The sequence below is a fragment of the Calypte anna genome, chromosome 14, assembly GCF_003957555.1.
Source record: "Calypte anna isolate BGI_N300 chromosome 14, bCalAnn1_v1.p, whole genome shotgun sequence".
In the NCBI taxonomy this organism is placed as follows: domain Eukaryota; kingdom Metazoa; phylum Chordata; class Aves; order Apodiformes; family Trochilidae; genus Calypte; species Calypte anna.
The window spans coordinates 9687201-9701093 of NC_044260.1; the positions used below are offsets into that span (position 1 = coordinate 9687201).

The following is a 13893-nucleotide window of genomic DNA, read 5'->3' on the forward strand; positions in this document are numbered from 1 at the left end:
ACTCTCTTTCCCTTATCACATCAGTAACAGAAGTTGAACACTGCCTTTACAAGCAGTGTATCCTGAGTATATTATTCCAAGGACAAAGTATAAGTGTCTCCAGGAAGTGCACTGTAATTAAAAGGCTATTGGCCAAGCAGAATTGCCTCCTGGGTCAGAGCTTAGAGGGACTGCTTTTCTCCTAATGAGAAGATAAATGACACTTCTCCCTTCCTCTGCAGGATGTGCACGTTAGAACAAAAGCTTATCACAGGCGTACAGGGAATAATTATTAGACCAGAGGAACATGTAACCAAGTATGTGAATGATTTTCAGAAAACAAGTCCCACTCTCTCTCCTAAGTTGTTTCTGATGGAATAATGCAGCAGTAACCTGCTGCTAAACTCAAACTGCATTTCTTTGGCTACAGTACTTCTTGACTATGTTCTTTCCAGGTTGGTTCTTTCACTTTTCCAGTACTTCACTGAACTGCCCAACTGAGCATTGCCTGAAAAAAAAAAAATCTAGGAGTGAATCCTAATGTTGTGATCTTCATTTGGGAACTGGTTCCCCAGCACAGATAGCTTTGTCACAAGCATTGTTACCAGTCCCTCCTTGCCTTTCACTTCTCCCTCCTGGACACTGGCACCCCACCCCTCAAATCCTTACTTTAATAATGGACATTTTCATCTGATCATGGAGATATCATCAGTACTAGCAGATAGTTGTTCAGCCATGAAAGAGGGAAAGTCTGTATTTTAAGAAATAACTTTTTCATTCATTTCACAGGGCTATTTTTTTGTGGTTTTGGTTTATTTGTTTAATTCCTTCTCCATGTGTTTAAATAAAAATGTTTGTAAGTGCCTTGGTCTCCTATTAGGTCTTCTCATCTCTATTCAAGTTACTACATAACTCTGCTTAAACACTTGATAGCTCTTTTAATACTCCAAAGAAATTGGCACAGGAGCTACCTGTGTTACAAACTGTAAAAATTAAAGAAGGAAAAGAGACTTGAATTGTATCATATAGGCATAGATTCCATTTATTTGAAAAATACCAGCTATTTCAGATATGCCCAAATGTCATTCTATTAAGTAAATCAGATTCTGCGTGTTCATTAGAATTCATAAATAACCCACATTTTAATGGGACTTTGGATAAGTTGGAAAACTTTCTCTAGCTCTTGGCTTCTTCTAAAATTAACCTACTTAAAAGAAAAGCCAACAGATTTGCAACTACCAAGTCTCAGTGAATTATAAAGAGTTGGGATCCTCTGCATAGATCTGTGCTTGCTGCCATATATGGTGATGTTCTTTTCAATAGGAGCTGTTCCACAAAAATGTAATGATAACAAATTCAAAACAAATACCTTTTAGGGACTGGCGTGTCAATTGCAAATGAGATTATAAAAATCAGTGTTTACATCTAAGCAAATACAGCCAGAGGAGTATGAAACTCAAGTGATTAAGTAATCAAGCACTTTGCTCTCTGGGGGTTCATTGTTTTCACCTCTGTTGGTGGCTTGGGGGAATGGGGAACTTTGGGAGTTCAGCAGTCAGTCTGTGCACAGCATCTTGGTGCAAGCTGCAGTGCTTCGAGTGAAAGAGTGAAAACAAGGAGGCTTGGTTTTGAGCAAGTGCACTTTAGAAAAGATTTTATTGAGATCTATCTATTAGATGATAATGGCAAACATTTGATTTCCCTTATATTTATGCATATACTCCTTTATATTTAAATATCTCATGGCTTATTAATAACACATCTCAAGTACATATCAATATTTAGGTATGCGTACATATATATATATATTTCTGTGCATGTGAAGGCAGTGAACTGCTGGGATGACACTGAAGCTGCTTTCTATGCTGCCATCTACTGTCCTCTTTAACAAAATACCTCGAGTAAAAGTTACAAGTTTGATGCTGTATTTTCCCCTTTAAAAAAGGCATGTCACTTTTGAGGTTAATCGAATTTGTGTAGTTCAGAAAATTATCAGATTATTTTTGCTTAAACTTTATTCCTAGAATATAAAAACATACATATGTAATGGTAAGGTATAAGAATTTTTTCCTTTTCTTCTTCTACTACTTAAGCATTTTTCCTCTTTTTAAAGAACAAGGAACTGACAAACTAATTATTTTATTTTAGTATAATTTCTTTAAAGATCATGGCAAGAGCCCTAAGTTCCCTTATAAGCACTGAAAATGTAGAAATACCTGAAGAAGCCCAGCATCTCAGCCTACCAGGTTTCTTCTTTACTGATGGCACATGTGATGCTTGGTTGGAGCCTGTACCTGCTACCACCAGGCAGCACCAGCACCTTGTGAGCTGCGTTGCCACTGGCTTGGAGCACAACTCATGTCCTGCACCCAGCATCTCTAGGGCTCAATTTAGCACTTAGCAGTGGTAGAAGTGACTAAGGAAAGAGCTAGAACATCTGTGCAGGCTTTCAAGCGTGTGTGGTCTCCAATTCATTCTAAACAGAAACCAATCAGTAACACAGAGTTTGGGATAAACCACCTGAGAGTGTCTGATAAGTCTGTTCCTGTTTCTAATTTCTACGCAATCTGCAGGTTAATTCACTGCATGTGTTTGCAAAGCAACTGCTCCATCCCAAAGCACAGAAGCCCCCAGCCCATCCCCAGCAGGGATCCCGAGGTACTCACAGTGTCCGATGGGGGGAGCAGAGCGGAGTGGAGAACCGGGAACCTGTGCAGCCACCAGCTGGGACAGTCCAAGTCCTCCCCTCCTTTGCAGCCTCCCTATATAGAGGAGGAGAATCTTGTCAGTGGGGAGGGGCCCTGGAAACCACGTCCTGCTGGAAAATCCTCTCAATACCTGGGTTAAAAAAACCAGCCTGAGCCAAGGACCTCATTCCCAGCAGGGCCTAACCCTGGACATCTGCCCCTGCCCTGAGCTGCTCTTTAGGGAAGTGGGCTGGTTCTGACTTAAGAAATGGATGAAAGGGGTGCCCCTAGCTCACAAGTTTGGTGGTTTTGATTTTTCCTAGGGTGTTTTGACGAGCAAATGGACCTTTTAACTCCCTCCTGCCTTGGCAGCATCCTTGTTCTTTGTGGACCCCTGCCTAGGAGAAGGAAAGAGGGCAAATCACAGATCTGTGGCAGAAGTTTTCCCACTCACCATCAGTGAGCTAAGTCCCTGAGTTGAGGGGCTGCTTGGGAGAGGACAGCTATTGCTAACAGCAGGGACTTGTGAGTGGAGTTTGCTCTAGGTCTCCTGTGTTTATGTGACATTTAGAGCCTGGTGCTGGTTGAAGCCTCTTTTGCCCCACGGGAACAATCGGGTCATTTCCCACCTCCCCAGAGGATTTACCCAAGTTTCTTTTGCAGTTCAGTGCCCAGCTTAATTCCAGAGAAAGGACTGTAAATACTTCTTCATGTATAAGAAATACATCCCTCTCTCCATAAAAGGAAGTAGGAAAATGATAAATAGCTGAGGGGCAATAGTCCCCAGGATGCAATGGAAAGAATGGGGGGCAGGAACCATGTGCTGGGTGGGAGAGGAGGACAGAGCACTGGTAGCCAGACCTGCAGGGATTAGGAAGTGGTCTGGTCCTTGTCAAACATCCCTCATACCTCCCAAACCTTCAGTCCCCAGCTGTCCCCCCTCCTTCCCCTGCTAGTAGCCAACAGCCTTGTGCAGTAGGACCTGTGGATTGAGACATCCCAAAAAGGGAAAGCTAGGATCCTCTAGGAATTCCCACCAACGTGCCAAATACAAAATACCGAAACAACCCCCTCTCAGCAGCAGACTAAATATGGTGTATACCCAAAGGATCAGAGCACAGACCTGGGTGAAATAATTTCTCAACATCAACAGACCTCTCTTCTCTGGAAAATAAACCCCTCTGAGGAAGATGGATGAGGCTTACTGGTCTCAGCATCTTAAAAAAATACCTGTGAGGGAAGGCTAGACTGAAAACCTCTGCTGTCACTTGCTCAGAGTAGCAGTGCTTGCCAGTCTGACAGACCTACTGTAGCCCCTTTTTTCCAGCTCTGGCGAGTGGTGAACAAATTTAGGTAAAGGAGAGGGAGGAAGAGCCTTGAAGTTTTGTCCCTGAAACATTTCAGAAATCCCAGGTATGGTCTTGTGTTCAGGCTTTAGCTGGAGGAGACCAAAATTGCCAACACAGCTGCACGTTTCCAGCAGGTGCAGCTTGTCCTTCCCCATGGGGGTCTCAGCCAGTGTCCCACTGCCAGCTTCCCACTGGTCTGAGGATAGAATTGGTGGTGGTGATTGAGGCAGTGGTAAAGGGCCAGGGGGAAGGTGGAGGTGACAAATTGCCCTGTCCCCCAGATGGAAGGTAAGTGCCACCCAGCCCTGTGAAGCCCTTCCAGGAGCTGAAAGGCAGCAATGTCATATCAGACTCATGCATGTGTCACTTTGTTGGAGAGAAGCCAGGTAAATGATCACCAGGAGGTAAATCCAAGATACTTGCCCTTGTTAGCAGAAAAGTTCCTCACCATGTAGTTCAAACTTCTTTTTTTTTTTTTTCAGTTTCTTGGTTGCAAGCTTAGCTTTTAAATAGGAATACAATTAATATAAATCAATGAAATGCAAAGGGATCCTCTGAAAAGTATGATCATTTCAACATTCATCAAAGATGTTCCTTTTAAACCCATGCAGCTGTTTCATAAAACCAGGCACATTTTCATAGTAGCTTAAAAAGGAGTGGAAATTATTCTGGCTGGTTTGCAAACCACTGTATGTGCACACACGGGCTTGCTGCCCAAGTAGTGTATTTAACAGAGGCAGTAGTAGAGGGTGATATATTATGTGACATTAAACGGAGCTGGAAAGTCTAAAAAATAACTGCTGCTGGGACTGAAACAGTTGCACTATTGAGCCATGTGCAATAGGAACTGATATGGATCAGCCTGGCTTCTGACATTCAGTTAAAAGTGAATGCAAGATTATGCTAATGTAATAGCCTGGTTGGACTTCCCAAAATATTGTGGTATTTTTTTTTTAAACCAAAACTGTCTCAGAACTAAAGCTGTGGATTCCCAGTGGATGATGACTTTGTGACAACAAAATAAGCTTTATTAAAAACAAAGCAGCAAACTGAATTATTTATTTATGTGTTTTTATTACTTTTCTAGGAAAAATAAAATATTGAGCAGTCTGCCTGTAAATATCTCCTTGCTGAATTTGGACTGTAAATATTGTGCTTGAGAAAAAACAGGAGTTGAGAAAGAAGGGAATTTGAGCAGCCTTGCCAAGGTGTAACCTGAATACAACAAAAGGAAAAAAGAAAAGCATGGATGGAGATGTCAGTTTGTGAAATAATGAGTGCCAGGTAAGCAGGTTTTTTTGTTTGTTTTTTTGTTTAATAATGTTTTTACCTAAGTTTACCAACAATGTTTCTCTGAGCTGGCATGCATAACTGGAACAGATAAGCAGAGTGGTAAGTTACCAAACTGTCCTCTTGCAACAGGAGGGACAACCTGCATCCAAAGGAACAACGAGGTAAAATAGTCACCAACTGCTTCATGTTAAGCTTTGTGCCTAATGCTGGCTGCAGGTCAAGTGCAGTATGTGCAGCACACAGGTCAGTTCTGAATCAGTTTGACACCAGGTGCCTTTACACCCTTACAGGTGTGGACAAATATTTTGGGGGTTCTTTTCCTAGAGCATAATCACCCAGTGATAATCATCACTCTTCTGGAAAACTGGTAACTGACACTGAGAACAGGCTTGATACAAGAAGCCCTGAGGAAGGGAAGCGTAACCAAGTCCTTGGAGTGTAATGATAAACCTTTAAAAAAAAATAATTCCCTTGTGCATGACAGAAATTATTACCTCTGAAGCAGCACTGATGCAGATGAGTCTATAAACAGTTTCCTTTGATGTTAGAGGAGAGCAAAATTTCAGTTTTAAGGAACTGAGGGCTTTTTTTTTTCTGGGTTATGTTCTTCCAAAATGCTTTCCAGATCTGATATCCAGACCAAACTCCACTGGCCCCTTGTCATCTTCACTTGTGATATCGTGCTTGGACAAACAACAGCTTCTTTTAATGTAATTCCCTAACAGTCTCTCAGTCTCTCTCTGTCCACTAAAATTCTGTAATGCATTTTGCTCACTGAGACCTCCAAACGTACTTGCATCTTTTTTCATTTTCTGGTGTAAGTAGAAAGAAGGGCAGTTCATTCAAGATGTCACAGCTTCTTAAATTATTTGAGAAAATGATTTTTGTGCATGCTCACACAAATGGCACTTTTACCTAAACCTGAACCTAACTCTAGGGTTGTGAATTATTTTCATCTCAATATTGACTTGGCTTAGTTTAAAATTTTAAGGAATTATTTTTTGAGAGTGCAGCCATAATGCACAAGCTTTGCAATTCTTCTTTCTCTGTTAACAAAACAAGTGAGGCTGCTGGACATTAAGAGGGCTTGCTACTTGTTAGCATCTTGAAAGATGCTCTTGTATTTCATGCACTGCTTGGGATAAATGCCAGAGCATTAATAATGTAATTACCCCAGTATATTTTCATAGACATATTTCAGAGCTTTGTTGTACAAGTAAGTATCACTGGAAAGACAATTTACTGGCTCCCACCTCCCAAACCAGTGCAGGGTCCTGATAATGGGCCAAAGTTGCAATCTCCAAAGAAAATAATTGTGAGATTCCCTTCTGTCTGAAGCAGGTTTCTACTCTGATTTCAGAGATACAGCTTTATCTCAAAGCTCAGGGAAGGACACCCTTGCAGCATCTCTGCTTTTGTAGCTGTGGAGACCATGAGCCTGCTCAGCTGTGTGCATAGGGAAGGGCCAGTACCAAACATCCCCTTGACTTCTTCAACCAGAACTGGAGTTATATTTGATTTCTACCACTAAAAATCAATTTCCCAGGGAGTTCCATGGCACCTGGGCCACTTCTGTATGATGTGTACTGGGAAGACAGAAAGCAGATGCAATGGCTTTGGTTACACTGGAAGATGAGGCATAGAATGAGGCAAGAGCTTTTGTGCTTCCAAGAGCCCTTTTCCTTGCCCTTTACAAGACAAGCCAGATTCCAAAATATTGAAATTATTTGGTCCACTGGCTTTAGAGAAACAGGGCCCTAGCATTTAACCTCTGTAAAACCAGAGTTTAAAAATGCAGGTATTTCTTTAGCCAGAGCAATTGTATCTGCATTTTTCATAAGTTTGTTTTTGCAACTTTCTGTAGAGATACTCTCAGCTCATTCCAAAATGAAGGGAATTTGCAAACAACAGCTTAGAAGATAATTTTTCTACTGTGTTTTTAGACATTGAGAGATCAGTGATTGTGAATATTTGCATTGATGTGGCAGGAAAGACCCCAGTAATAAGGCAGAATCCCATGGTGGCTGGTTTTACCCAGACAGCTTTTCAGCCAAGTAGTTGAACCTGACAGTGGTGCCAGCACAGAGCTAACAGTGAGGGTACAGAGATAAATTCCTTTGCTTGACTTAATGGTCAATTATAATTGATGCAAAGCTACAGAAGACTTAAAGATGGATTTGACTGAGGTGTATTTGCAAACACATGTCCTCCTCTCTTGGAAACAGTTCTGAGATAGTTACTAAATCAGTGACTGGGGAGCTGGCAGCATTGCCCTTCAGAGGAAGGGGATGAGCTCACTGCTGAGGCTTGAAATGGATAAATGTAACTTCCCCTTTCAATGTGTTTCTCTACAATTTCACACTGGAATAGAGGTCAGGCTGGTTAAAAAAAAAAAAATTAAAATACCTGCAATGCTAGCTGGGTCAAATCAAGATGAAGGCAAAACTGTACTGCCTGTACAATTTAGGATCCTCTCACTTAAATTCACAGTGAGTTCTCTTCCTCTTTTTTCCCCACTTAGAATGCCAGTTATCTAACAACTAAGATTTTTAAAAAGGCAACCCTAAAAACTTAGACAAAACTTCTCTCTGTACCACTGGAAACACAAACATCTATAGATCTTGTTAAAATGAGTGGAGAAAAAGATGTAAATACCTCAGCCAGTTCTGGGAATCAGTAATCTATTATCAACCTATTTTTAGCTTTGCCTGACTTAGAGTTTCATGTTGTTTGGAAAAAAACCCAGAAATTCTTCTCCCTCCCATATACTCAGTGTTATGCAGTGCAATTTATAGCAAGTCCAGATGGGAAAGACTTATCCTCATTTGTTTGTTGGCATGAAGATAAATATAGTCCTCATTTCCGGAGAATCAGAAACAACTATTCTTCTAAAGAACCTTTCTGTTCAAGATTACCTTGCATTACTTATCTGAAAGTAGCAACTTCTTATAGAAGAGTGATTAAATATGTAGCTTGAACACTTTCAAAACACCACACAATAAAACTGGAAAATTTTACTAAAAAACCACAGGAAAGGTACACGAGATGTAATATAGTACAGAAAGTGCAGAAATCATAAGTTTTCTGGTAAATTTTTAGTATTTTGGTATGTTTAGTTCACTCATCTCTTTTCATGTACAGTTTTCCCACTACTAGAACTGTAGGAATAGAGTCTTTGCTAAAACATTTTTGATACTGCCCATAAGTATGACCCCATCATCCTGTCTCGTGGGTATATCTAACAAGCTGAGATGGTCCCATTGGACATATTGGGAAATTTATACAAAGAATAATTTCCTAAATGAACTCATACAGAACTTCCCATGAGAAATTAGCACATGAAATGTATCATCTGTGTATATTTTGTAAAACAAGGGGTTCTTCAGTGCTTGTGCCAGCCATCCTTCCTGGTTCTGGAATTCTATCTGAAAAGGAAAAACAAACATAAGTATTCTCAGACACTTGGAGAGCCAATAGGTCAAAAGCTCCTATTTTCTACTACTATCAACTTTCATACAGAATATCATCACAAGAAACTTTGAGAATTTTACAAATATATTTTTCCTTGGAAGTTTGTGAGGTAAGAGCTTTGCATTGCTAAAGATTGGATTTCAGACAACTTCAACTCTGCTATAGTGAAAGAAGTAAGACAAACATCAGATTCCATGTTTTATCAGAATTCCCAGTCTGTACCAGTTATTGGAATATTAATTCAACTAAATAAGCAAGATAATTTCTAATATGAAAAGCAAGTTAGATCTTAAAATATGAGACTTTGAGGACTGAGTTCATAAATGGACTTGATTACCTTAATATGCATGCTAATTAAAATAGCTAGATAATTAGCATTTTAAACCCACTCTGTTTAGGTCTCCACTTACACATCCCACAAACAGAAAGTAATTTCAGACTGTGGTTACTTAAAATTAAAAGCCTTAAAACTGTTATATTTTTGTTTAGTTCCAAAAGTATTGGGTTGCCATGTATTATGATTAATCCTGATTTTGTAACTAACACTTAACAACTTAAATCCCTGTCAACAGGGTACCATGACCCTGCAGAGAGTCAAGTTCAGAACTGAGGTACAAAAGTTATAGTTTAAAAACAACTCTTCCATCCACTGAATTTGAATGGAGAAATTTCTGATAGGAATAATTATTTTCTAACACAGATATTTATAGCAGTTTTGGTATGAAACACTGTTTCTTCAGCCCCCTCTTCTGGTAGAATGGAAAAAGCATTTTCCTAATGAACTGAACTGTTAAGAAAAGGTGTTAAGTGTTCTCTCACACTTTTTAGTTGTCAGTAATATCTCTGCCCTCATATTTTTCATTTTTTTGGTAAAAAAAGAAGAGCTGATAATACTAACACAATAGTAATAAACTCGCCCAGTAGAAAGTGAAGTTATAATATGCCAAACAGAGTCTTTAAAGGAAAAAAACTGGACCAATGATCACTCTCATTCTGTAATGATTTTGATAATAATTCTGTAATTCTTAAGAAGTATAAATTGTGACTAGTCAAAAAGCAGACCAGAAAGGAAAAATAAGAGCAGCATTCCACTCTAGAGCAATGAACTCTACGCTTAAGCACCCAATAGAATGTAAGTTATGTCTTCAGAATAAGGCTTATGCCCATTTACAAAACTTGACAGCTAAGTCACAAACAAAACTTCTACAAAAACGACCCCGTATCCCCACTCACCTTTTTGATTTCTCTCAGTAGGTGGTTTGCCAAGGTTCTGCTTTGGATAATTCAGCAAAGATGATTTTGGAAAGGTATTCTGGGTACTTTCTTCCTTATCACCGTGTAAGAGAGAAGAGAGAATTCCATACAAGAGAGGTCTGTTTAAGAGAGAAATGACAAAAGCAGTCTATGACATCTGTAATTAAAAAAAAGCATTAAAAAAAAACACCTCTTCCTCAGAACTTCTGAAATCTTAATGTTCACCTCTCAAGTATGTACAGATGTATTTAAAGTAATTATTTAAGCTGTGGATCCCCTGAAGATGAAGAACTGGAAGGTGCTGAGCACATTAGGACACAGACCCACATTCTCACTCAAGCAGCCTTTGGTGGGCTGCACAACCCAGACTTGATTCTTCCTAAGCAACTGACAGATTCTGAGAGCACAAATTAAAGGGAACACTGGCTGTGTTTAAACCTGCTTTAGTAGCCTGGATCAGTAATGTAGTTGTATCAAAGCACTGTAAAATTATATCTAATCTCAGAGTACAATAATATTTTTATTGCTCTGCAAAGCTGTTCACTGATACCCAAAGAATTATCTGTTTTCTGCTCCTGACTGTAGGGAAGACCTGTGTTGTGGTGTGCCAGGTACACTATCTGGAAAATGCTGTAAAGTTGGTAGAATTAAATGTTGAGTACATTGGAAAACTGGCCTGTGTGAGTCTGACTGCAGCATGTCAGAGCAGCCCTGTGATCCAGTCACATTTCAGTTGCTGAGAACATTTATATGTTCTCATGTAGTGTTTACAATAACACTAAAGAACAGAATAGAGAGGGCATTCCAAAATCACTCCTTACACTGATTTTCCATTTGCATCTTCAGCTATGTTCAGCTCTCTGGCAAGAAACTGTCTGTCCAAGGGCACTTCAGGCTGGCCAGATTCTGGAAAAGAGATTCCCCCTGAATTCTTAAGGCTGGCAAGAAAAACATCACCAATTAACTTAGAGATGGGTAAGGAGACTTCAAGAGAATGAGAGCACACACCTCCCTTTTAGACTACTGATATCTGACAGTATATTGTAATTCCAGGAAATTCACTTAAACATTAGTGCTTCATACTCACATAATTTACAATAGCATTTTACAAATTAATAAATTAATATAAATTAACCAGCCAAACTCTTCCGTGGAAGTATTTATCAGATTTTATGCATTTATTACTATACAGACTAACTCATTTCTGTCTTCTCAAGATGAACATTCATGCTTGTAATTTTAATAGAGTGAAATGTACCAAATTATTAAATAGCAACAGTAATTACTGTATCTAAGCACAACTACAGAACTTCAGAATTTCAAATACAAGTTATTAATCACTGCAAGTGCTGTATCATATAACTTATGGCTACCATTTAGATGTTGTAGTCTGAACAGCTCTCAAATATTGGTATTTTAGCAGAGCCAGTAACAGTACCAATTGCAGTTGTTAAAAAAGATGGACCTTAATCACATTCTTTTTTGTTCTTTAAGCTGAGGATATCTAACCATGCTCATGATTCACATAAATTGCCAGAATTGCTGCAGTTCAGACTTAACTGCTTAACATGTTACAGTAGTATAAATTATTCCTCAAATAGATTGTGTTCATTTGTAGTATTTCTATTCTTTTTACTTTACCCAAATGCCAATGAAAAAAAAAAGTGATATATGCTTCAGAAACATTGTTAGCCATTTCCAAAATAAAAGCAGACATTTCAAGAAAGGATTTGCAGGCTGACAGCAACTTTTCTTGCTCTTGCATCAATTGCTGTTAAAGCATTTACCCCAAGGATGAAGGAGCAAAGGGTCAGGCTTTTTTAAAACTAATGGTATGGTTTGGCTTAATGCTGCAGGTAAAGCTGTGGGGAGATTGTTCATATCTTATTTATTTCCAAGAGAAGAAAAGATTGTGCAGCTTAGTCCCACTTATTCACAGTATCAGTGGAATTACTCAACCAACCACTGCCTGTCTATTAATACATTGGTGACAGACTCAATACCTGCAGTTAAAACAGATGCTGTGTATTTATAGTTGTTAAATTCCAGGTATTCACGAAATAGTTCATTGATTAAGAAATTTTCATGAGACAGTTGTGGCCGTGGTTCACTCTCGTCATGCAGTGCCTTAAAAACTTCAGCTCTGATCCATGCTTTTATTTCTCCAAGAGCACCTCTTTTTTCCAGCGTGTCCTTTAAAACTATTACCATAAAAAGATCTGTTAATACAAACCCAAACGTATTCAAGCAGGATGCACTACCCACAATATCAACATCATTTCAGCCTATTTACCGTGAAATGTGCAGGTGTCTGTAGGTAACACTAGAAACTTAACAGCTAAAAACTAAGCCTTTAAAAGAAGCCAGAATTATTTATTTTCTTTTTTACTAGTAAACATAGGTTCTAGCACGTTCAGAACCGGGAAGTTCCTGGTCCAAGACGTTTTTCACGACTGACAGTCAGACCGAGACAAATGACGAGGCCGGAACGTTTCTCTGGAGGCTCAGGGCCGTTCCTCCAGCGGCTCCCCAGAGGGAGGTGTGAGGAGCCGGTGACCCTATTAGCTCAGGCCGACCTCGTTACCGAACCGGCCGCCTCCTCCGCCCCCCCCACCCCGGGGCTGCCCCCCCGCTCCCCTCCGCCCCTCCACCTGCTTTCAGCTCCGCCACCGTCGCCATGGCCCAACCGCCGCCCCGAGGACCCGGATGAAGCACCGCGGTGGCGCCAGGCGGACACTGCGCATGCGGGGGGAGGGAGGGGGCTGTGTCGGCCCCGCCTCCCGGCGCTCCTCAGCCAATGGGGGAGCGCCGCCGGCCGGCGCGTGCGGTTCGAGCCGGTTCTCGGGAGGGGTCGCGCGGGTCTGAGTCGTTCGCTCTCTGAGGCGAGGGGGGAGCGCGGCCCCTGAGGGGACGGGACGGGACGGGACGGGACGGGACGGGAGCGGGTCCCCAGCCCCAGAGTGGTCTCCCTGGGCCGCCACGGTGTCCGCTGGCAAGGTCAAGCCGGGATAACATCGTTAGCGGTGCCTAGGTGATACATACGGAGTTACCGTTCGGTATCCTGCCGGTGTCTGCCCTGCCGGCGGGGTGAGGGGACGGACGGCGTTTCAGGGGTGCCGAACTTTTTTCCTCTGTCGTTTCGAAGGTTGTCAATTTGCCTTATTTGAAGGGGATTAAAAAAAAAAAAAAAAAAAAAAAAGAAAAAAAAAAAAAAAAAGTGGAAACATGGAGAGCGAGCGAGAGTTTGTTCCTTGGTGTGTCACCGAGGGGTTTTGTACTGAGTCCCTGAAAAATTAACTTTTAATTTAAAGGACTTGCCAAAGATGAGCTTTTAATTAAAAGGACTTGCCACATGTAACCGTACACAGGGTGTTTTGCAACTCTGTGAGGATCCCTGGTGTGTGTGGAGGCGTGCGTATGTGCTTGGTGCTGCTGGGATGAGTCAACAGTGTTTATATTGTGTTTTTATTAAGTATTTCCCAAAGGAAATGCAGCCAGTGTGGATGAACAAACTGGATTTGTCAGAGTCTAAATGGAGCAGCCTGCTTGGGCTTGAAGGAAAATGTGAGTCTTCTTAAGGAGTAAACCACTTATGCCTTTAGCAGAGCCAGTAACAGTACCAATTGCAGTACCAAAATGGGATTTTTTTTACTTGGTAGGTTTTGGTTTGGTTGGTTTTCTTTAAATTTCCTCTCAAAGTAAATATTTATATTATGAGCTCCCAAAAATCTGTGGCAGGGATTTTCACTTTTATTTTCGGGATAAAAGCAGTCTTCAGAAGTAATGGTGATATTCATCTCTTGCTTTATTTTATCAGTTACCTTCAGTGAGTCAGCAGCAGCAATGCCCTGGTCAGTGCT

The 13893-nt window shown here is 40.7% G+C and overlaps 2 protein-coding genes across 6 annotated transcripts in view; both read right to left on the reverse strand.

The window, feature by feature from the left end:
* The window catches only part of MYH11 (myosin heavy chain 11), a 55223-nt gene extending 52505 nt beyond the window's left edge, over positions 1-2718 (reverse strand). For all 3 annotated transcript variants that reach the window (XM_030460231.1, XM_030460229.1, XM_030460232.1), the window contains exon 1: positions 2646-2718. The gene's annotated coding sequence lies outside the window, so the exon portion shown is untranslated. The remainder of the gene's footprint in view (positions 1-2645) is intronic.
* A 5595-nt stretch (positions 2719-8313) lies between these two features.
* Positions 8314-12790, reverse strand: FOPNL (FGFR1OP N-terminal like). 3 transcript variants are annotated; one of them, XM_030459781.1, is made up of 5 exons: positions 12685-12790; positions 12037-12234; positions 10855-10939; positions 10013-10152; positions 8314-8733 (listed from the first exon to the last, which is right to left on the reverse strand). In XM_030459781.1, the coding sequence occupies exons 1-5, from the start codon at positions 12710-12712 to the stop codon at positions 8657-8659; spliced, it is 528 nt and encodes a 175-aa protein (XP_030315641.1). In that variant the 5' UTR covers positions 12713-12790; the 3' UTR covers positions 8314-8656. The 3 variants fall into 3 exon arrangements, with proteins under 3 accessions (XP_030315641.1, XP_030315643.1, XP_030315642.1); XM_030459783.1 differs by lacking the exon at positions 8314-8733 and having other exon boundaries at positions 10046-10152; positions 10855-10971; XM_030459782.1 differs by lacking the exons at positions 8314-8733; positions 10013-10152 and having other exon boundaries at positions 10851-10939.
* Between the last annotated feature and the right edge of the window lie 1103 nt (positions 12791-13893).

Excerpts from the sequence above, each read along its gene's own strand:
- FOPNL (XM_030459781.1), bottom strand. The coding sequence starts at position 12,712 with ATGGCGACGGTGGCGGAGCTGAAAGCAG. Across the intron at positions 10,940-12,036 it reads AGCATCTGTTTTAACTGCAG|AATCTGGCCAGCCTGAAGTG; the intron begins GTATTGAGTCTG and ends TCTCTTTTCCAG. Across the intron at positions 10,153-10,854 it reads GATGCAAATGGAAAATCAGT|ACCTCTCTTGTATGGAATTC; the intron begins GTAAGGAGTGAT and ends TCTCTTAAACAG.